At 38.7% G+C, this 27,433-nt stretch overlaps 2 protein-coding genes across 3 annotated transcripts in view; both read left to right on the top strand.

Moving 5' to 3' along the window:
* Positions 1 to 14,906: 14,906 nt before the first annotated feature.
* On the top strand, positions 14,907 to 19,812 carry LOC125243189 (C-C chemokine receptor type 5-like). 2 transcript variants are annotated; one of them, XM_048152630.1, is made up of 3 exons: positions 14,907 to 14,997; positions 15,129 to 15,220; positions 17,746 to 19,812. In XM_048152630.1, the coding sequence occupies exons 1-3, from the start codon at positions 14,968 to 14,970 to the stop codon at positions 18,818 to 18,820; spliced, it is 1,197 nt and encodes a 398-aa protein (XP_048008587.1). In that variant the 5' UTR covers positions 14,907 to 14,967; the 3' UTR covers positions 18,821 to 19,812. The 2 variants fall into 2 exon arrangements, with proteins under 2 accessions (XP_048008587.1, XP_048008586.1); XM_048152629.1 differs by having other exon boundaries at positions 14,913 to 14,997; positions 15,126 to 15,220.
* A 1,186-nt stretch (positions 19,813 to 20,998) lies between these two features.
* LOC125243190 (transcription initiation factor TFIID subunit 2-like) overlaps positions 20,999 to 27,433 on the top strand; it is a 32,900-nt gene continuing 26,465 nt past the window's right edge. The window contains exon 1 of the mRNA XM_048152632.1: positions 20,999 to 21,289. The gene's annotated coding sequence lies outside the window, so the exon portion shown is untranslated. The remainder of the gene's footprint in view (positions 21,290 to 27,433) is intronic.

Below are 27,433 nucleotides of genomic sequence, written 5' to 3'. Positions count from 1 at the left end.
ATGACTGTAAGGGAGTCTCTGTTTGTTGCCATGCTGCTCTCTTTATACAGATATTTTTCCTGCTTCCTGTCATGTGACTGGTCACATGACAGGCCAACCATTCATCTCTTAAAGACATACACACTTAAAATGTTAAGAGGAATAAATTGGACTAAAACACATGTAAACCAATTAAAACTCCATTATACATAAAATCATTGTAATAAATAGAGCGGTAAAACATGCATTTTGTGTGACAGTGTCACATAGTCCCCCCCCCTTAGCCTACGTCAACACGGGGAAGAAACTAGTCTGTTAAGAGTACTGTCAACCATAGTCCATAAAATGGGTATCCTCTTTAAAGTGTGACTTAAAATGTCTTTGAAATAAATTAGCTAAAACTAGGCACTCCCATGCAGGCACTCGTTGGCTGGAAGGAACTGGGGAACCATTACAGAGTGGAGGAAGTCGGTACCAGCCTGGGTAACCCTGGGTAGGTTGTGCAGTTCCTCCCTGGTGCATACTGTACCCAGCTTTTCCGGCACGCCTCTCCCCTCGAGCATTCCTCCTTCCTTGCTTGATGGTTGGTGATGATGATGATGATGATGACGACGATGACGATGCAGGGTGACGAGATGGTTCTTTGTTCGTTCCGTTGACATTACACACTCCGCAGTCTCCCACATACCGCCAGACATCCTTACGGACCGTTGGCCACCAGGCGACCTCCAGGACGCTTAGAAGAGTTTTCAGCCGACCATGATGTCTCTCCGTTGTCCTTTCGTGGAGGATCCGTAGCGTTCGTTCGATCAAGGCCTTTGGGACGACAAGCTGTAGTCGGTACTGGCCGCCCTTGCACTGGATCTGTCGGTACAGCAAGCCCTGGTGGTTGATCACTGTGATCCTGTCGGTCTGGGGTGTGGAAGAGATGATGGCGAGTGTGTAGTCATCCTGTTGTGTGCTGTTGGCTTCCTCACTGGAGAAGGGTAGAACAGAAAAGATGTGGCTGACATCTGGCCCTGATGATGTCTTGGTGCAGCTAATTCCTTGCTCTGTTGTGCTGTCCGTCTGTGAAAGTGTTGAGATGGTGGAGCAGTCAGTGGGAGGTGAAGAGGTGTAGATGGTGGAATGCACAGGGTTGGAAGTCTCTGTAGGACTTGGGACAGTGGCTTCCGGAAGTTTCTTTTCCTTCAGTTGTTTTGCCCACTGTTTGTCTCTCCTCCGAAAGCACTCAACAACCTCTTTTTCTAATGCCGCCATAGCCTCTTTCACATATTCCTCCATCTTATTGAATCTTACATCCACAGCCTCTCTAAAACACATTTCACGGTTCAACTGACTTTCAACAGAGTCTTTAAAATCCTTCTCCAGTTTTAAAACAAGGTTTTTAAGAGAAAGTACTTCAGTACGAAGCTGTTCACAGTCACACTGGTGTAAAATCCGTTCATCATTAAAATTAGCAGGTGTTTTAAAAGGAGCAGCATTACCAAAATGAGTCACCATCTTTTACCACTTTCTCAACACAGTTTTTAAAATCTTAAACGTTCCCCGTACGGGCCACCATATGTAACGATCAGCCAAATTGGTTGAGTCACATGATTTAAAATGGGGTCAGATTTTACTGTGTGACTTTGTTAGTGGTTAAAAGAATTAGACATAAAACGGTGATAAAGTTAAATAAGAATTGTTTATTTACAATATTCACAGGAACTTTAAAACAACACAATAAAACCAGGAAAACTCAGTCTGTTAAAAGCATACAGTCCCAAATACCATACCCTAAAACAGTCCAAGAAACCTAGTGTGCTGATAAAAGTCCCAATGTGAGTGTCCACCAGTGTATATACAAATGTCCAAGTAGTGATAGTCCAAAAGTTGTGTCTGGAGAGGTAAGTCTGCAAATGGTAACTCCACAATCCAGTTAAGATGACTGTTAGTGAGTCTCTGTTTGTTGCCATGCTGCTCTCTTTATACAGATATTTTTCCTGATTCCTGTCATGTGACTGGTCACATGACAGGCCAACCATTCATCTCTTAAAGACATACACACTTAAAATGTTAAGAGGAATAAAATGGACTAAAACACATGTAAACCAATTAAAACTCCATTATACATAAAATCATTGTAATAAATAGAGCGGTAAAACATGCATTTTGTGTGACAGTGTCACAACTGAATGTGTTTACATGAATACTTGCTGAGAGGGGTATTTTGACTGACATAATGCGTGTATGTGACCATCCAAGTGCACTGAGGACGCGAAAGAGAAATCAATTTGGAGTTCGCGAGCTATAACGCGCCTCTCTCTCTCTCTCTCTGTGCGCGCGAGCCTTGTATGTATGTGCGTCATGTGCGCACCGATAACAGCGCTGCGTGCGATACCGAATTAAATCCTCTTTCCTCTTCAACCACTACTAATCTGGGTTTATAATCTTATAGCCAAAATATCGCCATATAACAGAGGTAGCGTTTTTTCTTGCCACCAGTTCAGTGACCGTTTGCTCCGCATCCATCTTTACCCGTTCTCTGCGCTGCACACCGGAAAAGTCATGACCATGCGCGCCACACATGCCACTGCCTAAACTGAAACTGACTGGTCTTCTTTTTATTAGCGGTGTATAAAATGGGCAAACAGCTCTCAGATAATGGGTTGTTGTGTCCACACATGTATTTTTTTTATTTTTTTATTAACTTATTATTATTTTATTTCATAAAATCGCAGCATTTTGCGTCATATAATCGCACAAGCTTGACATCGCGATTGCGATTGTGATATGATTAATCGTGCAGCTCTAGTTGGGTCGCATATAAACAGAGCTGAATCCTGATGCTGATGTTCTCATCAGGTGCGGGTTGACACAGGTGCAAATTAACATGTAATCTGACAAACACACATATACTGTATAATATAGTTTGCCAAGCTATGTTGGCCTATAGATATAGATATAGGCAAACGATATGTTCGGATAAGGTCTTACTCTGGCATTTCAAAGAAATTAATAATCCTTCTACCAAGCGCTCTCTGTTCTCTGCGGTGTCTCCTCCTAACAGCAACAATTGCAGCCATGTCACAAAATGGGTTCAGACATGCTTTTTTAGGGTGTTAAATAATGGTGTAAATACCAGTAAATTGACGAGCGCAAACATTAGTAAATCGCATTGTGTGATTCATTTAAATACTCTCCTCCCAATTAATTTTGCATCTGAAAGGGAAACTCCTAAAAATGCATATGCAATAAGGTCAGCCGCAAACACAACTCAGTCCATGCATTTTGTAATTTTACTAATTTTATACTGCGTGTCTTTAGTAAATCCTGACAGTAGTTTTTTAACGCCAAAAGAGGGTTTGCGCTGGCACAAGCTGTTAGTAAATCTGGCCCTAAGTCTTTTTGTTTGAATCTCGTTTTCTTGATTTATCAAGAGTACCATGTTTTACCATGACTAATATTGATCTAGCTTACTGCAGTGTGCAACAAGTGTCACAAAGCAGCTGCTGAGCTAATGCACAGAGTAGCACTATACCAACTTTCAACACACAAATGTATCTAATATGATAAGCAGCGCTGCTTTACCCTACGTGCACATGACAGAAAGAAGCAGAAGTGGTTACTGTGGCATAATAAAAGATCCGCTGCTGTCGAGCTGTGTGTCGCACTCGTCTCTCATTAGTAATCGCTCCAGTGGGCTCGTTACTGCTCTCACAGCATTCGGTCCTGCTCTGCTTCATACTACAGTAACGTTAATAATCTCTCCATGAACATGATTTCTGCCTGAGTCCTGTCCCGATTCTTTTCCACAAACTGTAGACATGAAGACAATACATCCCATGATTCTGTGAAATCAAGGTGTCATCGATCTATGCCTTTGTTTTGAATTAGCGATCTTTGGAGGTGAAAATTTACATATTGTGGCTTTAACAGATCAAATATTCACATATCCCTGTGATCTCCCAGATAAAGGTTAGTTATAAAGTAACCAACAGTATAATGTTTGCAAATGACTCCTAATTTATGTATCCTAATTTAGTTACTTGGTGTTTGGTAATGAAGGGCCTACTTTGCTTCAGCAACACTGACTCAATGACAACAACTAATTTATAAGAAGACAACTGACGGCACCTGTATTCATAGCAACTAGTTTTTAACCAATTAATCATTTGATTGTTAATCATAAATATAGGGGGTTGCTGCTCAGTATAATTGTTTTCAAGAACATTATATAAATTGGTATTCTATTTAGCCTAGGCTACCAAAATGAACACCAAAACTTAACATGAACTGATAAAAAATTATAGCAATTCATGCTAAAAATTGATGGAAAGCTGGCAGCCTGCACATTTCTTGAACACCTTCTTCCATATGGATCAATTTTCTGTTCTGATCGCAACAAGTCTCTGCAAACTATAGAGTAGGCACCAATCAGAGGCCGCAATTTTATGATGTCATCTTGTAGACTTCTTACAAAGTATTTTACAGTATTTTAAAAATACAAAAATACAAAACACTAAAGTATTTTGATACAAAATACAAAGGCATTTTCATCAACCCTATCAAATACAAATTACAAAATACTATTTTGTATTTGAAATACATATTTGAAATACATGTATCATAAATACTGCCCATCCCTGATAAAGGTTCTTGTATGCATAGAGAGAAGTTAGGCATGGGATGGCAGGTTTATATAGTGGAAGATTACGAAGATGGAGTGAAGCTGCATGTATGTCAAAATGCTCCCTATGGCATTTCTCCAGCAGATGTTTGGTGGATCACACTGCATGTTCTTCTAGGTTATTATACTGTAGGTAGTGAGGACTACTCTGAATGTGCTCAAAGTCCCATGTATGTGTAACCCCAGTTGCAAGACAATTTCAGGGCTGTAAAAAAAAAAAAAACCTTGGGTCATTCAAGGAGGTTGGTTTTTTTTTCCTCAGGCCCAGTATGTAGACGTTATATGCATGCCACACTTAACCTAAAAAACCAAACATAGAGGTTCTTAATCAGGAAAGATATACATACAAAATAGATATACACACAAGATATAAAAAAGATATACATACAAAAAACCAACAACAAAATATGACATGTGTATATAGTATGTTGTGGGTCACCCCCTTCATGTATTTCACCATATTGAAATGGTGTGACCTGTGGAGTGAAGGGTAAAAAATGCTTAATTCAGAACCGCGTACTACTACTACTATTTCTGCATAGAAAAATGTGGTTAAAGTAATAAGAGTAGTATACTCGTAGTATACTAGTATGCTGTTCCAAATTCAGAATCCATATAAAAACTTTGTGAATCAAAGCTTTTCTTTTTTCTTTAGGAGGTGGAGGTGGAGGTGTAGCTGCTCTATTTAAAGATGTCTATCAATGCAAGCAAGTGTCATTTGGTGATTACTTGTCTTTCGAATATCTGGGTACTGTGTTAAAAGGTACTCCTCCCATTCTACTTATAGTTATTTACAGGCCTCCAGACTTTCCAGCATTTGTTGAGGAATTTACAGAACTGCTATCAACAATTTTTCTGAGAGTGTGACTGTTTTGCTATTACTGGGGACTTTAACATCCACATAGATAATGCTGTCAGGGATTTGTGAGGGAGGAGTCAAACACAGGATGAGTTTTACAGGTTTATTGACAAGACTTGAGATGAGATATTGAGGGTGAGATGGTGAACACAGTCCATACAGTAGGAAGAGGTGAGGCACAATGATAAGCAAGCTGTGGGAATGGCCACTGAGATCAGCCCAGGTTGTAAACAGACTGGTGAGCTTTGGCAGGTGTCCAGTATGAGGCCCAAAGATGCAGCAAGAGCCAGACAGGATCAAACAGCACACATAGTTAGATTCATGAGGCACGATCAGGCACTGAACCGGTCTTGCTGCTTGACAGGGAGAGAAAGCGGCCACAGGGATGCTCAGCTTGCTGGACAGGACTGTGCACATCAACAGGACAGGAACAGGCAGAATGAGGCACGAAGGCACTGCACAGGCCTGGCTGCTTGGTAGGACGGAAGAGCGGCCAGGGAAACTCAGCCTGCTGAACAGGACAGGGGGAGACCAGAGACACAGTACTAGGGTTTGACAAGACAGGTGGTTAGATGGTTAGGAACAAGGCATGACTACAATGACAAAATGGATAAAGGAAACTCCTACAAAAATGCTATAAGCTTTTGTGAACAAAAGACAAGTACACAGTGGCACGAGGTTTAACAAACTGGCAAAGACATGAGGGAAAGAGTGCACAATATAAAGGAGGCAAAGAACACAAGGAATAAGTGAACACACTTAGACTAACGAGGACTCAACAAGAAAGGGAGCAGGGAACATAGGGAACAGATGAGAAAACTCAATACAAACACGGACTGGACAACAACTAAAAAAGAGGGCGTGGTAACTGGAAACAAGGAGGAAGGAACAAAGACAGACAAAGCCATGTGCTCAGACACAACACAAACAAAGACACATTACACAAAGACAACACAAACAAGGCTGTCAGGGCAGAACCCTGACAAATGCAGAATTTAATATGGCAAAATAAATCATAACTGTTTTGAATACTTTTGATCTGACTCAGCATGTACATGGACCCACACATGGACACACTCTAGATTTACTTATCAGTAAGGATCTAAACATTTCATCCATTTTCATTAAGGATATAGCACTATCTGATCATTTCTGTATTTTCTTTGATATATTGATCTCTCCTACTGTTGAAGCTAGATCTATCTTGGTCAAAAAGCGATGCTTAAATGAGAACACTAGTGTGCTGTTTATGAAGGCTATATCTTTACCACCAAGCATATCTGAAGACTCTGTTGATTTTCTCCTTGATTCTTTTAACTCAAAAGTCAAGAATGGTATTGATAACGTTGCTCCTGTGAAAGTCAGGAAGAAGAGTGGCAGACAAAAAGCACCTTGGGGAAACTCAACAGCAGTGCAAAATATGAAAAGACAATGCAGAAAAGCTGAGCACATGTGGCGAAAGACAAAAATTGAAATCCACTATAACATCTATAAAGATAGCCTTCATGCTTTCAATGTGGAACTAGGCAAAGCTAGACAGACCTTCTTCTCAAATATTATAAACAGCAACTTAAATTAAACAACACCTACACTCTTTTTGCTACTGTAGAGAGACTAACAAACCCCCCAAGTCAGATTCCCAGTGAAATGCTCTCAGACAGCAAATGCTGTGAGTTTGCTTACTCCTTCTCTAAAAAAAAAATCAATATTATCAGAAAGGCGATCAGCACATCCTTGAGCTGCACTGGGGTAAAACAGATCAGATCACAACCAATCTTTTGGAAAATGCAGTTATAAAAGTAAAAAAACTATCATTTTTACCAGTAGATGGCTGTAAAGCTCCACTATATGCTATGTGCTATTTGAATAACTGAAAGATGTCTTTTTACAATTTTTTTTTCAGTTGGATTCATATCTAAATGTTATGAAATCACAATTATAACAATAAAAATTACTTTTTGTCAAAGTTTAGCATTTTTTGTACTGAAAAAAATCAGTTTTTTCAATAATATCATCAATAATGTAACCCACAGAGACCCCACTTAGAAACTGGACAAAATCCATTCTCAAAATCAGAAACAACGCACAACACACATAGACAGAAATGAAGTGGCGCACTTCCAAAAATGCAAAAAACATTCCCAATACAAAATGGACATGCTCACACACACGCACGCACACAAAAATAAAAATTATTTATTTTATTATTTTATTATTTTTATTATAAAATTATTATTGAAAAACTGATTTTGCCCTGCACAAAAAATGCTAAACTTTGACAAAGTAATTTTTATTGTTATAATTGTGATTTCATAACATTTAGATATGAATCCAACTGAAAAAACACTTGAAAAGACTGAAAAGACATCTTTCAGTCATTCAAATAGCACATAGCAAATAGTGGAGCTTTACAGCCATCTACTGGTAAAAATGTTAGTTTTTTTACTTTTAAAACTGCATTTTTCAAAAGATGGGCAAAAATCTTACACTAAACCATGTCAAATTATCCATGTTATCGACATGAATGAAAGTTAGAAATCTGGGCCTTTTATAAAGTGAATTTTACATAAAAAGCTGTTCATGCATAAAAACCTATTTCAAAAAATATTTTTTTATTTATTTATATAAATTTAAAAGATATCAGGAATCCTCCAAAAACTGCACAAATGTTGAGAAAAAACATTAATAAACAAAGTAAAATTACATTGGTTTTTAAAAAATATATTATATTGTTACAAAATTACATTCTGTTGCCCGGGGTCTCCAGAGACCCCGAAGACCACGAACGTAACAATATTTTTTACACTAACATAAAAACAAGATATCACTCCAATTTTTTTTTTATTTGTAGATCTTAAAAGTGTTATCCACCGCACAAAGTCTCATGCCATTTGGACAAAGAGAACATTTTTTTTAATTTGAGCAAACATCATTTGCGGGTCAAAAAGACCCCGAAGACCACACAAGGGTTAAAACATCAACCTGTGCCCTTGACACACTTCCCACATCTTTTTTCAAGAGTGTGTTTAACTGTTTAGAAGCAGATATCCTAGAAGTGGTAAACGCCTCACTTCTTTCTGGGACTTTTCCAAACTCCCTGAAAACTGCAGTTGTTAAAAAGAGCAATTTGGATAACACCATATTGAGCAACTACAGACCAATATCAAATCTTCCTTTCATAGGCAGGGTCATTGAAAAAGTTGTTTTTAATCAGCTGAACAAATTCTTAAGCTTGAATGGATACTTTGACAAATTTCAATTTTGACAATTTTCAACTTTCCGACCGCATCACAGCACAGTCAGCGCTCATAAAAATAATAAATGATATTTGCCTAAACACCGATACAGGTAAAATATCAGTGCTAGTACTACTCAACCTCAGTGCCAGGCTGGAAAACTGGGTTGGGCTTTCTGAGATGGTCCTTAAATGGTTCAGGTCATACTTAGAAGGGAGAGGTTATTATATGAGTATCGGTGACCATAAGTCTGAGTGGACATCCATGACATGCGGACTCCCTCAAGGTTCAATACTTGCACCCCTCCTGTTCAACATATATATGCTGCCACTGAGCCAAATAATGAGAAAGAACCAAACTGCATATCACAGCTATGCAGATGACACCCAGATTTACCTAGCCCTATCACCTAAGAACTATAGCCCCATTGATTCCCTGTGCCAATACGTTGATGAAATTAAAAATTGGATGTGCCAAAAATTCCTTCAGTTAAACAAAGACAAAACTGAAGTCATTGCGTTTGAAAACAAAGATGAAGTTTTCAAAGTGAACGCATACCTTCACTCTAGGAATCAAACAACTAAAAATCAAGTCAGGAATCTTGGTATGATTTTGGAGTCAGACCTAAGTTTCAGTAGCCATGTTAAAACAATAACTAAATCAGCCTACTATCATCTTAAAAATATTGCAAGAATTAGATGCTTTGTCTCCAGTCAAGACTTAGAGAAACTTGTTCATGCTTTCATCTCCAGCAAGGTGGATTATTGTAATTGACTCCTCACTGGCCTTCCCAAAAAGACCATAAGACAACTGCAGCTTGAACAGAACGCTGCTGCCAGGATTCTGAGCAAAACCAGAAAATATGAACATATCACACCAGTCCTCAGGTCCTTGCACTGGCTCCCAGTTGCATTTAGAATTGATTTTAAATACTGTTACTTGTTCATAAATCACTCAATGGGCTAGGACCTCAATACATTGCAGATACGCTCATAGAATGTAAATCTAACCGATCACTCAGATCATCAGGATCAAGTCACTTAGAAATACCAAAGGTTTACTCAAAGCAAGGAGAGTCTGCTTTTAGCTGTTACGCCAGCTGCAGCTGGAAACAGCTTCCAGAAGAGATCAGATGTGCTCCAACAGTAGCCACATTCAAATCCAGACTCAAAACATCTTTTTAGCTATGTATTTACTGATTGAGCACTGTGCTATGACCGAACTGTTTGCTCTTTATTTTATATGTATTATCTTTTTATTCTTTTCATTCTTTTTCTTGTTTTATTTCATTTTTAATGCATTTTATATCAATCATTTATATATCATCTTTTTATTTCTGACTTTTAATGCATTTTAAATCTTTCTGTCTGGTTGAAAGAGCTGGGAGAATTAGGAAGTAAGCATTTGTTAACCCTGGATGGAGCTCTGACAGAGTTAGTCCAGGAAGATTTGTCTATAAGGGTACTGTTTAAATGCACAGCTACCTGACAAATATTTTTAAAGTTATCCCTCCGCGTGAGGAAGACACTTGTACTATAAGTGTACTATAAGTGTACTATATGCTCAGCATTCTCTCTCACTTTTCTCTCCTTTTACTTCACAGATATCACTAAATCAAGAAACTCGAGTGCCATCTAGTGGTGTATTAATGAAAAGACATACTTAAATTAATTCTTTCTGTAGCAAACAATTGATATGAAATAGAAATAAAGAGCATTAAACATTGCCATGTATCAACAATTGCACATGTATATGAAGTATACACTGAGCAGCACATTAAATGAATGCAAAGGAATATTTAAAATAATAAACAATATGAACAAAACTAATCAACTCAGTACTTGAATGTCCATGTGTGTGTGTGTGTGTGTGCTGCAAAAGTCATAGACATACAGTAGTCCTTTAGCCAAACTGGCTCACGTTTTTGATTTTTCTCCTGTGGTGCATCAGAAGACACTGAATTTCCAGACAATGGAACATGAGAGGGAATCAAGTCTCCAGCACTGTTGCAGCGCATTATTCGGTTATGGGTGAGAGACATGATGTCACTTCTTTCCATCATTCAAGAGGTTGATGTAAATGCTTTTTTCCTCTACTGGAGGAGTTTTATTTTAAATGAGTGTACTGACTTTTTATGCCCACTTTATCCTCTTTTTGGAAAAAAGAATGACATACTCTATGATCAAAGCAAGATGTCATGACATTGTGTCGTGCTGCAGTTGTGCAGCAGTTTATGCAGTTGTTTAGGCTTATGATCAGAAGGTGAGGGTCTCAGGACTTTAAGTATGCATTTTTCTTCCATGGAGTAATTCAAAGGGGAAAACACTTATCACAGCATGAGGTGTAACGCAATAAATCTGCAGAAAATCAGTCACTGTTGCTTTCCATGGTGCTGATTGTAGAATTACTGATTGAATTGTTTAATAGCTTAATTTGCAGCAGGATGATGCGAATGTGCTTAATGTCTCTCTCTTTCAGAAATGCAGCAAACTCTGGCAAAGTGAACTGCCCATTATCACTTATTAGAGTGGTTGGGTTGCCATGTCTACTGAAGATAGAGGTAAGAAATGCAGTCTTGTTGCAACTTGTTTTGTTGCAACAGACACAGTAGGCTAAACTTATTTTTACTGTAATAGTCACTGAGTGTCAGAGCATATCGACAGTCCCAGACAGCAGTCTTGAAAGGGCCCACAAATCGGCAGTTTTTCCCAGTGTGCACAAGGGTAAAGGAACAGACTGGAGTGGAACAGCAGAGGCTTTTGCAGTTTTATCCCGAGAAAGGCATAACTGACAAGTGGTAATTTTTTCCCTTTTGTCAGATTTCAGATTTCATGCAGGCATTGCTTTGTTCTTACAATTCCCTGATGGCCCTCATGTGCAATGCAGACCAGTGACTCACACAGATCCCCAGGTACCACCAGCCGAGAACCTCTGAACACAAAATCAACTTACACACTGAACTTATGTCTTAGTTTGTAATACGGACATAGCAAAGCAGTCCAGCCAATCCAAAGCAGTTGCCAGCCACGCGCAATTTGTGTGCGCAGTGCAGAGAGTTCAGAACAGAGTTCATCCTGTGATATAGATCAGTGCACAGTAAAACAACAAACTCTGATATAGATCAGTGCACAGTAAAACAACAAACTCTGTATCCGACTCCGCATTTGAAGTAAGAGGCAGGGGCAGGTGGGACAAACAATCTGGTCACCAGCATAAGGTATGTTTTGCATGCTGGGACCAGCTTGGGATGCTGGTGTGCTGGTGGACCAGCATTTGTTTTTGGGTGTTGGTATGATCCAAGCAAGACCACAACAAAATTTCTGTATGCGTTACATGTTTAGTGTGTTTGTAGTTAAATAAAGACCAAGACAAGTAATTTTCCAATTAATTTTTTAAAAAACTGTGTTAAATGAACACTGCTAAGTTTTCATATGGTCCCAATTTATTGAGACTAAAAGTAACACTGAAGCAATGTTGCAGTTAGTGAAATAAAGTAGATTCACTCTACAAGGGATGATTGACCATTAGTGATGACACTACATTTAACAAGCAGAAGCACTGATGATAAGAGGAACAACAAGAAAAAGAGAAGAGACAAGCAGACAGCAAAACAATTATAACTGACTCACAGCCTTCAATCATGAATGATCTTTTGTTCCCTCTGTTGAAAGTAGAATTTAAAACTGTTATTGTTTTACAAAGTTATATATTACAATAAATCATGTTTTGTCAATCCTATGTTAAATCATATATTGTTTTTTCTTTAAATCATTAATGTGTTAAATATAAAAATAAGCAAGCAAAAAACAATTATTGTCCGAAAGCACTGCTTGCATACAGAAAGATGGCCTACTCACAATCAAACCCCACAAGACCATGCTGGTCCATCAGCTGGACCAACACTATACCAGCAATAACAAGCACTATACCAGTACTATAACCAAGCACTAACCAGCATAAACCAGCATATAATTCTGGAGAGCATGGAGAGCACCTGTTCCTCAATTGTAAGTGGTCTCTTACATGTTGAGCCAAATACGTAAATCAAAGTCCTTCCCAAAATTTCGCAATTCTTGCTCTAGAGCAGTGGTTCTCAAACCTGTCCTGAAGTACTACCAGCCCTGCATATTTTGTATGTCTCCCTCATCTATCACACCTGATTCAACTCATGAACTCATTAGTAGAGACTGCAAGACCTGAAATAGGTCAGATATAGGGAGACATACAAAATGTGCAGGGCTGGTGATACTCCAGGAGAGGTTTGTGAATCACTGCTCTGGAGGTACATGCTCCAAATCATATTTATGGATTTTACATTTTCAGCATCTATATATTTAATTTTTTAAAATTTCATTGACCTCTGGTTAACAGTATATTGATTTGATTTAATTTATTTTACTCAACACTTCTCTTAATCTGTATTTCCAGTCACACATTTAATGCATGATTGTTAGTTTCCTCTTCTGAGAAAGAGGAAACTAACTACAAATTCTCTGATGGAAAATGTGTGTTTTCAGCTGCTTCTTGAAAGTTGTGATGGTTTCCACAGTTCGGGTGAAGGTTGGTAGGTCATTCCACCAGAGAGGGTGAAGGTTTTGGAAAGTGCCTCATTGTGAAGGAACATCAAGGTACCATTCGGTCAGTGACCATAACTGGCAGGAGTATGAAGAATTCATAAAAAGACTATGAGTTCTCTGTAAAAAAAAAAAAAAAAAAAAAAATTAAGTATACTATGGGCTTTATACTCAGTACAAGTGATGATCTACTGAAACTTTTATATCAGGTAAAAAAGATAAATATTATGAATAAACTTAATTGATAACAACAGTCCCTATATCATAAGAAGCCTTGAATAATGTACATACAAGAGTTCTTTAAGAGTTCTCGACAATAAATCAAAATTTCACAGGCAACACACACGCGCTCTGACAGATGTTATCTGTGTAACCCTCACCCCCTTAACCGAGTCCAGTTAGCTTTTGGAGAAGCTGATCGAAGAGATTCATTTACTTTATCCAGTCTTCAATAAAATTTTGAAAAGTATCAAAGTTTTAGTATAGAAAGTAAGTATAGAAACTGTTATGCCTGTTATTAATTAAGTTTGCCTATAATTAAGCCAGGTGCACACTGTACGATTTATAAAGTGACATGATGCCAAGTATGGTGCTCCCATACTCAGAATTTGTGCTCTGCATTTCAAACATTCAAGTGCACACAAACAGCATTGAGTACTGAACACACACATGCAGTGGGCAGCCTTTTTTTTTTTTTTTTTTTTTTTTTTACTGCAGCTGGCTCAGTATTGCTCCTGTGTCTGCATGCTCACGTGTACAGCATGAGCCAAAACGGAGCCGGTGTTCGGATGTAAACACGGAAGCCTGCACAGTGTTCACTACGTCAACTCGTATGACAACAGTTTTTTTATTATTTTTTGCTCACAAAAATTATTCTTGTCGCTTCATAATATTAAAGTTGAACCATTGTTGTCACGTTAACTGTTTTAACTATGTTTTTACTACCTTTCTGGACCTCGAAAGGTGCAGTGACATAGCTGCCTATTTGTGGTTCAGAGACCCTCGGATTTCATCAAAAATAACTTAATTTGTGTTCTGAAGAAATGTCTTACAGGTTTGGCACGACATGACGGTGAGTACTTAATGACAGAAATTTAATTTTTGGGTGAAGTAACCCTTTAATTTTAATCATGGCTTGTCATGAAAAGAAAAATAGAACAAAACAAAGTTGTCTCACTAATTGCATCATCAGGTTCTGCACTCCTATTGGTTTATGATTTGATAGTTATTCAAACTTATTCTTGCCGCTCTATATTGATGCATTTTTATATAGCCTACATTTTTAAAAGCAGTTTATTTTATTTACCAGAACAAACATTTAAGCTTTGGAAATATTAAATATCTTAAGTTAATCCAAAATGAAAATCCTGTCATCATTTACGCTCTTTCATGTCATTCCAAAATGTATGACTTTATTTTTTTCTGTGGAACATGAGAAGATACTTTGAAAAATGTCTTTAAGAAGTTTTTTTTTTTTTTTTTTACATACAATGAAAGTCATGGTAACCAAAACTTTGTTAGTTGTTAGTTCCTCTTCAGTTTTCCTGATATATTTATATATGGAAGCAAATCATATTGCTCTCGAAGTGAAACTAGCCCTGTTCCCTGTTCTCACAATAACTGTGAGAACAGAGCGAGGCCGGAGGAATGAGTGCTGTGCAGCACACTGCGTTTATGGTAGCATTAATGTTGTTGTTTATTTTATGTTTATGTGTGGCATTCAGACGTTTTTTTTAATTTTTTATTCTGTTTTGTGATTATGAATGGTGTTAGAGTGATAGATCTTTGCCTTTGTTTTTGGATAGCAGTCATTTATCATGAACAGGACCCTTGCATTCCGTCCATGGACAGCGCTGGTAACCAATGGTCCTCTTCACCTGTACCATCATATTTTATCCAGGTGAGGTTATAACACATAGAAATACTTGGAACTAGAGGTGTCACGATATACCTTTATTGACGATAACCGTGTTATTCAAAACATGAACACATATGATAATATGTCAAATTCCAGCACCAGTATGGTTTACATCCAAAAAAGTACAATAGGTGGCGGTATTGTTCTTTAAGGGGTCGTTCACACAAAACACGTTTTTCCATTCCACCGCTCTGCTTTTCTGTTGTTTTTCAATGTGTACAGGCTTAGACGGACGTCTTTAACCATTGCGCTCTCGTCTGTGGTTTGCGCATGACACAGCATTCTAAAAACGCGTCACTCAAGTTAAAATAAGTTCAACTTTTAAAAAACATTTCTAGACCTTGCTCTTTTTCATTCCACTGACCGGCCCACTTTTAGCAGCAAAAATGCTGCTAAAAAAAATGTTTTTGCTTTGAAAACACGAGACGCAGGCAGTGGAGTTGCAAAAATGCAAGGTCTTGAGACGTTTTTTAAAAGTTAAACTGATTTTAACTTGTGCCTCGCTTTAGCATGCCGTGTCATGCGCGAGACACTGCAAAAGATGCAAGGCATGAGCACAATGGTCAAACACGTCCGTCTAGCGCATTTACAAAGTTATGCAATGGAATGGAAAAAAGGGTTTAGTGTAAACGGCCCCTAACGCTGCCATCTGTCTAAAGCAGAAGGCGCAGCTACTACTGCCGTGCAAAATCATGTCATCCATCAAGCTGTTAAAGGAAGGGTAGATAATTTTCGGAGAGGCTAGCAATTGCGAGCTAGCTTTGAAAGCATAAGATCCCACCCTGCCTTCAGAGCGTCTTCAAAGCCACGCCTCCTCCAAAACACAGGAACACGTACAGCAGGGAGCAAACAAAAGCATCACAATAGACGGCGTTAAACTTCCCTTATGCCTTAAAGCAAGTAACACTGCAATAATAATGAACATAAAAAAACTTAAAGAGCACTGACCTGTACCGCCTGACTGCTGCAGATTCATTTTGGCGTTGATAGTGTTGCCATTGAAATGCAAAAATTTGAGTCACGATCCACTCCGAGAATAACGTCAAGGGTTTTCATCTCTTCAATATTATGGTAGTTATTGTGTGAATGCAGCATAAGCTCGTTGTTTTGGTTCAGGAGAAACTGTAAAACATGGCTGCTGTTTTGGTTGCAGTGCTCATGACTGGCATCTGTCTTAACTCTGCATAGCAAATACCATAATTAAGTAATTTGATGATATCATTGGCATAAGTCGTATACTCTTATCTGAATAAGTAAAAAAACTTTTGGGAGCGATAATGAATGACAAGAGAATGACTCTGACACTGCATGCAGCTGAAACTACATTTTGCATAGCTAATGAAAACATTGCCCTTGGAAATAAATAAATGCGTCATTAGAGATATTCAGCTAAATATGGCGAATCCTGCACAAATGCTTATTTCACTTTAACCTTTTCTCATATCCATAGCGTAGACAGCATATCCTCACAAGTTCACACTTAAATAGAGTAAAGGTTATGCGTATTTGGCGTGCTATCTGAGGGGAGGGCTTTGATTTTGGAAATTGGCCTGAACCCAGATTACCCCCCACGTTGGGATAGGAATAGCTATAAGTGAGGAGATGGGGTGCTGGAGGGATGCTGGAAAACTGTCATAGAAGGGAGGTAAGTCTGCTGTATAAATAACTCCTGATGCTTATTGTGTTGATTAACTGAATAAGCTCCTCATGTCTTAATTAGGTTAATTAACATGCTCCTCCCGAACTTTGTTAATGAAACATCTTTTATGTAAATGCTGCTAAACATGATGCTTAGTTTAAAACTTGTTATGATTACTCATTTAGGAATTAATATCAGACCACGCAATATAAAAGAGCGTTCACTTATCTCATGTTGATTTCAGATGCTTTCTGAAAGCATGCTACAGACTGCTAACAGCAAACAATGGCAAGTATTTGAATATTGAGCAGCAAGCTCATTGGCTGCTGATGCCACAGCAACAAATCAGCTGCTCTATGTAGATAATGATGTGATCGCTAACAACTGAGTTAAGGACCTATCAGCCTGCGTCATCTAGAATTTCATGACAGAACTTTGTATCTAAGATCTATATCTATGTTTAAAAATCTTAACGTGTTTATAAGGCCACCAAACGTGTGTGATTTTTGTATACGAGTAGTTTCAATTGTTCTTACCTTTTTTCATAAATTTAGAATAAATTTTAGAATGAAAGTTATTTATGAATCATGATTTGATCATGAACATGTTAATATGCAGATTTCACTGGCAAATTTGCGCATACGCATGCTTAATAAATGAGACCCATTGTCTTTTTTCAAGGTTTCACTAGAATTTGAGATACATTGTTACCATGAATTCTTTTGGCCATGATAACCGTGGTGTGAAAAATCTGATATCGTGACAGCTCTACTTGGAGCATTACAGTTAAGTACATTTAAAATTATTAGTTACTGTCAAAAGTGGAGTTCTGTTTTCCTTACAGTTTCTTTTTATGCTCAAATGATAGTAAGAATGGAGTATTGGATGATGAGCCAGATACTGATGTGCCATATGACTATGATGACTACTATGCTGGAAATGTTGATTCATCTGCGTTTTCCTGTGTTTATGGAGAACATGGAGCCAGCATTCTTCCAGTGTTATACTCCCTTTTTTTTGTGGTGGGCTTTCTGGGTAACATGGTGGTCCTTGTGGTCTCCATGGGTGTCAAACTGAGAAGCATGACTGACATCTGTCTCCTGAACCTGGCTTTATCTGACCTGCTCTTGGTCTCCTCCCTTCCCTTCCTGGCACACTATGCCAGAGACCAGTGGATCTTTGGAGATGTCATGTGCACTATGGTCCTCAGTGTCTACCACATCGGATTCTACAGTGGGATATTCTTCATTGTACTGATGAGTGTTGATCGATACTTAGCTATAGTTCATCCTGTGTTTGCCTTGAGAGTCAGAACAAGGACATATGGGATCTTAGCCAGTGTGGTCATGTGGATTGTTGCTGTTTCTGCATCGTTTCCTGAGTTGATGCACTTGAAAACCACAGATTATAATGAACAAAAACATTGCACATCTTATCCAACAAATGATCAAAATTCACATATTTTTTTGAGGACTTTTGGTATCTTGAAAATGAATATCATTGGTTTAATTCTCCCACTTATTGTGATTGGATTTTGTTACTCAATGATTCTGAAGAGACTCCTGACAGCACACTCTTCCAGGAGGCAGGCCATGCATCTTGTCATCGTGGTGATGGTGGTCTTCTTCTGCTGTTGGGTTCCATACAATGTCACAGCTTTTATGAAAGCCTTAGAGCTGAATGAAATCATAACTCAGTCTTGTGACAGCAGTATGGCAATCAGTCTAAGCCTACAGATAACAGAAGCTTTGGCTTACTCACACAGCTGCCTGAATCCCATTATCTATGCATTTGTGAAAGAGAAGTTTAGGAGGCACCTTTTCAGACTCCTGTACAGGACACCCTTCAGTAGACTGCAATTCATGAAGAACTACCTTACACAGGCCACAGTATCAGTTTATTCACATAACACTAATGATGAGAAAACTAGTACAACAGTCTGAATTGGAAAAAGACTGTCAAAAGGAAATTTTAAGTTTATAAAATTTATATGGTTATGCTTAATTTTGTTTTGTTTATCACTTGCTTTAAAAGTACTTTCATACCATACAAAATGTGAAAAAAACAAAACAATGAATTGCAGACAAATAATCTTTTTACACCAAGAGCAGCATGAATATGCATCAGTCAAATTCACAAACACAAATTCACAACTGTACATCAGAGGGCACAACACAAACACACCATTACAAATAACAGAATGCAGGAGAGACTCAAATTCAACTGATGTTCCTTTTAGAGCAAGTCAGTTCACTCATTGGCCATCTTGGGAATGCATTTGTCATGCAAATACAGCTCTTAACTTTACAGGTGTTTCCATCTGGACTTTACAACAGCAGATATATAATGATGTATTCATTCAACAGCAAGAACTGTTGTAAACACCAGGCAGTGGCATTGGCTCTTTTATTTGGAAGGCGGAACTTATTTAGACCTGCCATATTAGGCGTTCAAATTTCTCATTGTAATGCCATTGGTCCATCTTGGCTTTAAATAGTCTCTTCAATGATATAGTTTGGTATTTAACTTATATAATTCATGAGGTAACATTTACATTTTGTTGAAGTGTAAGCAATTGTGTAAAATTATTGAATATGTAACTGAATTCAACCAACCTGAAATATTTTACCAACACAGTATATTTTGATTTGTCCTGCTCAAATAATCACTTAGTAAGTTTGATATAATCTGTTTTTGTTTATATGATGAAACTCTATTTTGATGTAAGTACATTGTTATCTCAATTACCATTTTCACAGACTTACAAATTAGTTATCTTTTTATGCAACCTTTTATGTAACCTGTCTTATATGAGAATCCCTGTATATAAATATTATTTACGTTAAATAAATGTTACTATAAGTAAGGAAAGAGTTGCTGCATACATTTAACTCAAATTAAAAAGAGAACACGTGGAATAAAGGATTAAGATTAAGTGAGTTTCGAGATAACTTTATTAAAAGAGGACTTGGTTCTCTGGGCAAATGAGAACACCCTGTAGTATATCTAGATGATGCATTGCCAGTGCTACCACTGACTACAGCTTTCACATCCAATCTAAAACAAGATTATGAATAACTTTGTTTTCTTTCTTGGTTTTTGTTGTTTTTTCTTTTGTGCCAGACCAATATCTATCACCAGTGATCGCTCACATTATTTCTAGTTTCATTTACTGACTCACGAGTGGCACTCTTTACTCCAGGGATTCAGAGGGAGAGTAAATTTTTTTTCCCTCATGCAGGAGTTGTTGTCATCTCATCACTCTCCTGTGGATTCTGTGGATTTTCTGTGGATTCTGCTGGAAATCTTGGTCTCATCATTGTCCATTCCATCACTGTTTGGTGTGGGTGTTTTCTACCTGCTCCTTAATACCAATTGTTTTGATTATTTCATTTATTTCAATAAATTTTTGTTTGGAATATTGTGACTGACTGTTCTACAGGGTTTGGGTTCTTCTTTTCCTCATTGCATGACATTCGTGATGATGACATATATCGATTCCTATCATCCCAATTAAATCAATATTTGTGAATTAGCTGATGTCCCAGAATAATATCATCAGAAAAAAAAATCTAAAGTTTAATCACAAGTTTATGCACTGTATTCTATAATCAATACGGCTACCTATTGCAATGTTTTTTTTTTATAATGACAAGATTAATATGAATATTTCTCTTTTGCATGTAGCTTATGTAGTTTATAAAATAAACAAGAAAATAAATATGACAGAATAATCACATATATTATTCTATTTGTATTACATATATTTATTAAAGGTGCCCTAGATTATGTTTTTAAAAGATGTAATATAAGTCTAAGGTGTCCCCTGAATGTGTCTGTGAAGTTTCAGCTCAAAATACCCCACAGATTTTTTTACCCCCACTGAGTTTGTTTGTTTTAAGCTCATTTATGAAGTGTTTAACACAGTGTGCTTCACCAGTTTTAACATATGACCGATGTACTCTTTTAAAGTTGGAAGAAATTTCATATAAACAACTCGTCAGTTTTCATGTTGTTCCACCTCCCTTTCTGAAGTCAATTCCGGACTGTATACGCCGTTGGCCTTGCTCCCTGCCGGGCAGAAAGCGAAAGAGACGACGTGGACGACGGGGTGGCTTAGCTGTTAAGATAAAATGCTACCTGCGATTCCATCGGGAGTCGCGTTCTTCCCCGGGGAGCTTTATGAAGGACTTCGGGAAATGCTACCCACGCTGGCGTTCCCTGGAGCCAGTGCATGGTTGGATTGTTCCCGTGTTTCCCACCTCGCTGGAGCCGCTCCCGGTTTTTCGCGCGCCTCGCCCTGCGCGGGGAGGAGTGTGTCCGGGGAATCTTCGGCCGCTGCCTCGGGCGAAACAACCTGTGGCCTCTCCTGAACTTCCAGCGCTGCTCAGAATGGCTTTGATTAACGCCAGGTCGGTAGTAAACAAGACTTTCATTATAAATGACTTTTTCTCTGCTCGCCACCTAGACCTTCTCTTTTTGACTGAAACATGGATTACTCCAGGGGATATCAGCGCCTTTTCTGAAATGGTTCCGTCAAATTCTTTGTTTTTAAATTCACCGCGTACAACGGGACGAGGTGGTGGTCTGGCCTCTATTTATAAAGACATTTTTTCCTGCCGTCCCGTAGTTTCAAAGGAATACCAAAGCTTTGAGCTACAGTTGTTTACTTTGGAGCTATGCGACCCTGTTCTGTTTGCTCTGATTTATCGTCCCCCAAAACCTAATTCGAATTTTCTGAAGGATTTTGCTGACTTTTTGTGAGATTTCATTGCAAAATATGACAAACTAATGATTGTTGGGGACTTTAATGTTCATGTCTGTTGTGCAGCAGATTCCTTAGCAAAGGAATTTATCAATCTGCTAAACGCATTTGATCTGACGCTTCAGATCAATGTACCCACTCATCAGCATGGCCATACACTGGATTTAGTGCTAACTTACGGCTGCTCTCTGAATAAACTAGAGGTGTGTGAAAATGGTTTCTCTGACCACAAGACTATTATGTTTACGTTTCCATCTTTTAACAAAACTGTTACGTCGATGTATTCGGCTCGCCAGTCTCGGCTTATTACATCAGCTACCAGAGAAGCTTTTCGCTCAGCCTTTAGTGAAGGTTTGCTACAAAGTGATGTTCTAAACACCGATTCAAGTGCTGAAGAACTACTTCGCAGTTTTAATTCCACCTGTGTTCAGGCTCTAGACCAAGTGGCACCTTTAAAGACTCATCTCCATAAACCGAAATCTGAGCCTTGGCTTAATGACACAACTCGCACTCTTAGGCGTATTTGCAGAAGATTTGAACGAAAATGGAGGAAGGACAGACTTCAGGTTTCAATGCAAATGTTCAGAGACTCACTAACTCAATATCAGAAAGCAGTGAAAATGGCAAGATCAATTTATTTCACTGACATTATAAACAAGAACTGTCATAAACCGAAAACTCTGTTTAATGTTATAAATTCCACCATCAACCCCTTCACTGGTCTTGATATAGAAGTGTCATTAGTTTCCTGTGAAGACTTTCTTTGTTTCTTTGTACAGAAGACACATGACTTAAGAATGGGGCTAAACCCAGTTTCATCTGACCCTTCAACTCTCTCTAGATGTACTGCTGTTTTTAGTTGTTTTACTCCTGTTACAGATAACCAGCTAATAGAAATAGTGGATCACCTGAAAGCATCTGGTTCCCCAACTGATGTAATGCCCCCTCTCTTCTTTAAGCAAGTTATAAATGTGGTTGTTTAAAATCTTCTGTCTTTGATAAATCGCTGTTTACAAACAGGTACTTTTCCAGAGTCGCTTAAACATGCAACTGTTCGCCCTCTGATTAAAAAAAACAGGGTATGGATCCTACTATTCTGACAAATTTTAGGCCCATCTCCAATTTGTCTTTCATTTCAAAAATTATTGAGAAATCAGTTCTTGATCAAATACAATCTTTTATGGCTGAAAATTTGATCTTTGAGGTTTTCCAATCTGGGTTTAGAAAACATCACTCTACTGAGACTGCACTGCTGAAAGTTTCAAATGATATACTGTTAACATGTGACTCAGGTAACTATGCGGTTTTACTCCTTTTAGATCTCACCGCTGCATTTGATACTGTCGATCACGCTGTACTTCTCGATCGACTGGAATATAGCGCGGTATTACTGGCAGTGCCCTGCAGTGGTTTAGATCCTATCTGACAAATAGGACCTTTTCAGTGAAGTTAGGAGATCATACCTCAAGTAAAGCTGCGATAACCAGTGGAGTTCCTCAAGGATCAATTTTAGCTCCCTTTCTTTTCTCTCTCTATATGCTCCCTCTTGGCTCTATTTTCAGAAAGTATGGGCTATCTTTCCATTGCTATGCGGACGATACACAAGTTTATCTGCCTCTAAAACGGAATGCATCGGATGGACTGAATGCACTATTGCCTTGTTTGAGTGATGCAAAGAAATGGTTGTCTCTAAACTTTTTAAATTTTAATGAGAGCAAAACAGAATTGATTGTTTTTAAACCCTCTGTGTCTGTGACTTCTACAATTCCAAATTTGGGTGAGTTATCACCGTATGCAACATGTAAAAAATTTGGGTGTTGTATTTGATGAACAAATGAAATTTGATAGACAGATTAATACTGTGGTTAAATCTTCCTTTTTCCAACTGCGGCTTCTTGCTAAAGTAAAACCTTTCCTATCTTTTAAAAACCTTGAAAAAGTGATACATGCTTTCATTACCTCCAGATTAGATTACTGTAACTCACTGTATGCTGGGATTAGTCAAACAGCTCTTTCTCGTTTACAGCTGGTCCAGAACGCAGCAGCAAGATTTCTGACCAGGTCTCGTAAGCGGGATCATATTACTCCAGTTTTACAGTCTTTACACTGGCTGCCTGTACGCTATAGAGTTGATTTTAAAATTGTATTAATCGTGTTACATAACTACCCCTAGGGGTGGGGAGCCAGTAACAAAATAAGAAAATAAATAAAAAAAAATAACTAAAGGAAAAAAAAAAGTCTTGGAGAGAGAACCGGGGCAATCCAACCTCCCGTCCCAGAATCAACAAACACCAGTTCAAATTAGTTCTTTTTTTAATTGAAAGAATCTCAAAACATTAACAAAGGAATTGGGAACAAAACTTCGGGGGAGTGCTAAGCCAATAGGGCTGTCGCGGTTAAGGAATTTCCCTTGCGGTATTTTTGAGTGGCTCAATAGCGCGATATGCGGTATTACCGCCATATATACATATATATATATATATATATATATAGAGAGAGAGAGAGGTCATATTCAATAACGAAACTAAATAGAGCATTGAAGTAAAGAGAATGTCAAAATAAGGGTCTACAAAACAGAACATAAACCTGACAATAAGATGGTAGAGCTATTGTTGTATGTATAATAGTTAGTTTCGATCCTCGAATCTGACAAAACAAGACTTTCTGCTGATATTTCACGAGTATAAGCAGAACTAACGTTACTCATCTCTGCGCGTTCTAAACGGCAGTCAGTGCAGTTACATTGTTGTGACACAAGGTGGCGGCAAGGGACTGTCTTTGAGTCTTTAAACCGTTCATTCAACTGCATGTTCAAAAACGCAGATTCATTCAAAGAGAGATGAAATGAAACAAGCTGTTGAAATCATTTTAACGTTGAGCGTCACTTTATAAGGCTCAGCTGACCAGTAATGCTTCGATGCTAAGGCAGAGATTTCGCTATCCTTGGACACGACAACTTTTTTTCACGAATATATGTCTCGGCCTGAAGGACAGACGCAGGTAATCGCACACGCTCCGTCGATCTCTCTCACATTCACTGTCTGTTTAGGCTTGTTTAGTGCAAATCTACGGAGCCTCTGTACAAATCACCATGGTACACATTATGCTATCATTATTACCTTATTTAATATTTAGTACACGTGTATGAAGTGTAAAACGAGAAGGACATAGCCTTTCAAAAAATAGAAAACTTGCAAATATCGCGGTTGCTGCGGTTTTTGCAGTGTTCTGCGGTTGGCTCGTCAAAAGCGCGGTATTACGAAATTGCGGTTATCGCGACAGCCCTAGCTCCAACAGAACTCGCATCAACACTCAACTGAAAAGACCGTGCGAAATCAGGAGCAGAGAGAACTGGCGCGTTACACAATAAATCTTTCACTGCAGAGAAAGCGTGATCACACATTTCATTCCAGTCAAATTTTCTTGAAGTGCTAAGAAGGTCAGTCAGTGGGGACACTACCGTTGCGAAATTATAACAAAATCCGCGGTAGTACCCCGCCATTCCCAAAAACCTCCGAAGTTCGCGTTTATTCACAGGTATGGGAAAATCAAGGATTGCACTCACTTTTGCCATCACGGGCTTCACATGCCCCTGACCTACCATCTTACCCAAATACGTGATCACTGCTTTTGCAAATTCGCATTTTGAAAGATTCAAAGTTAAGGAAGCCTCAGCCAACCGACTGAACACTTGATCTAAACGAGTCACATGATCCTCCCAACTGTTCGAATAAATAACTAGATCATCCAGATATGCTTCGCAGTTCGTCACTCCTGATAAAACCCTCTGCATCAGCCGCTGGAAAGTCGCCGGAGCGTTCCGCATCCCGAACGCCATTACATTATATTGCAGAAAGCTATCAGGAGTGACGAACGCAGATATTTCACTAGCACGGGCCGTTAAAGGGACCTGCCAGTACCCCTTAAGGAGATCTAGTTTGGTTACATGAGTGGCAGAACCAATTCGATCCACACAATCTTCAATGCGAGGTAAAGGAAAAGAGTCTGCTTTGGTCACACTATTAACCTTTCGGTAATCCGTACAAAAACGGAAGGAAGAGTCTGGTTTCTGAACCAACAGACATGGAGAACTCCACGGACTTTGACTATGAACAGCCAACTCATTTTTCAGCAAATACTCCACCTCGTTTTTCATTGCTGTTCGTTTCATTGGATTGAGTCGGTACGGATGTTGCTTTAGGTAAAGAAGTACCCACATCAATATCATGACACAGGACTGTAGTTCTCCCCGGAACATCGGAGAACAGAGAGGGGTATTTTCGTATCACTCTCACCACATCCTCTCGTTGGCACGCTGACAAATGCTCTAGGTGAGAATCTAAATTATTCAAAACAACGGAATTCTCCAAACGTACCCCGCAGCCTTGACAGTCCTCCATCACATCATCCTCCTGTACCTGCTCAGCACTCACATAAATAGGAGTAGCAAGCATTGAGGACGAGGAAGCCTGTGTCATCTCTCGCACATAATAGGTTTTAAGCATATTGATGTGACAGACCCGGCTCTTACGTTTACGGTCTGGTGTGCCCACCACATAATCCGTTTCACTAAGCTTTTTTTCTATCGCATAAGGACCAAAGAATTTCGCTTGAAACGTAGAATCAGGGATGGGAAATAGAACAAGAACTAAATCACCCACCTGAAAATTACGCGACACACTTTTTTGGTCAAAGCGCTTCTTCATTTTAGATTGTACGCAAGACAGATGAGCTTTAGCGAACGCACATGCCTGATGTAAACGCTCACGAAAAGAGCTTACATACTCTAGAACCGACACAGGTGAACTAGACTTCTTTAACAACTGCTCACTCAAGAGCTTTAGCGGCCCGCGAACCGTGTGCCCAAACACGAGCTCAACAGGACTAAAGCCCAAAGATTCCTGAACCGACTCACGGATGGCAAACATTAACAACGGCAACCCGTCTACCCAATCCTTACCTGTCTCCACACACACGGAGCATAGACTTTAACGTCTGATGGAACCTTTCAAGAGCTCCCTGCGTTTCTGGGTGGTACGCGCTGGACATTTTATGAGATACTCCCAACTCGGCAAGCGTTTGTGCAAATATTTTTGAGGTAAAATTTGACCCCTGATCAGTCTGGATCACCCGAGGCAGACCAAAAGTGGTACAAAATTTTACCAACTCTTTCACGACTAGAGGAGCTTTAATCGAACGCAGCGGGATAGCTTCTGCATAACGCGTCGCGCAACACATAACTGTCAGAAGATACTCCCTGCTGAAAAAAAACCCAATAGAAACCATTACAGAAATCCTAATGGTTTCCACTACAAAACCATTACAAACCATCAGCCATTAACCATTAAAACCATTACAAAATGGTTTCCATTACGTAGTGTGTTTTGGGCACATTCCATTAGGATTTATTGGTTTGTATTGGTTTCCATTACAGATTTGTATTGGTCTTTATTTGCAAATATTTAATGGTTCCCATTGTAGTTTTCGTATTGGTTCTAATTGTTCCATTACAAATTTGTATTGGTCTTTATTTGCACATAATGGTTCTTCCCATTGCAGTTTTTGTATTGGTTCTAATGGTTCCATTCAGGGACGTGCACAGGGGGGTTGCTCAGGTTGCCCGGGCAACTGCCCATATGCCCTTCTCGACTCACTTTGCCCTTCCGAGGTGGAAAAAATAAATAAAGAAATCATACAATGGATGCAGAATTTCACGTAGGCCTAGATAAAAAAAAATAAAAAATAAAAAAATCGCAAAGCCTCATTCACTTCCATATTCGGGCATCCGTCC

This window comes from Megalobrama amblycephala, linkage group LG13 (genome assembly GCF_018812025.1).
Source record: "Megalobrama amblycephala isolate DHTTF-2021 linkage group LG13, ASM1881202v1, whole genome shotgun sequence".
NCBI lineage: Eukaryota > Metazoa > Chordata > Actinopteri > Cypriniformes > Xenocyprididae > Megalobrama > Megalobrama amblycephala.
Note: the sequence above shows the minus strand (reverse complement) of the source record. Positions and strands in the feature narration are given on the sequence as shown.

Bases quoted from the DNA above. Each gene is read 5' to 3' on its own strand.
- LOC125243189 (XM_048152629.1), top strand. From the start codon at position 14,968: ATGAGTGCTGTGCAGCACACTGCGTTTATG. The intron at 14,998-15,125 runs GTAGCATTAATG...GTTTTTGGATAG, and splicing joins TGCAGCACACTGCGTTTATG to CAGTCATTTATCATGAACAG. The intron at 15,221-17,745 runs GTGAGGTTATAA...CTCAAATGATAG, and splicing joins TACCATCATATTTTATCCAG to TAAGAATGGAGTATTGGATG.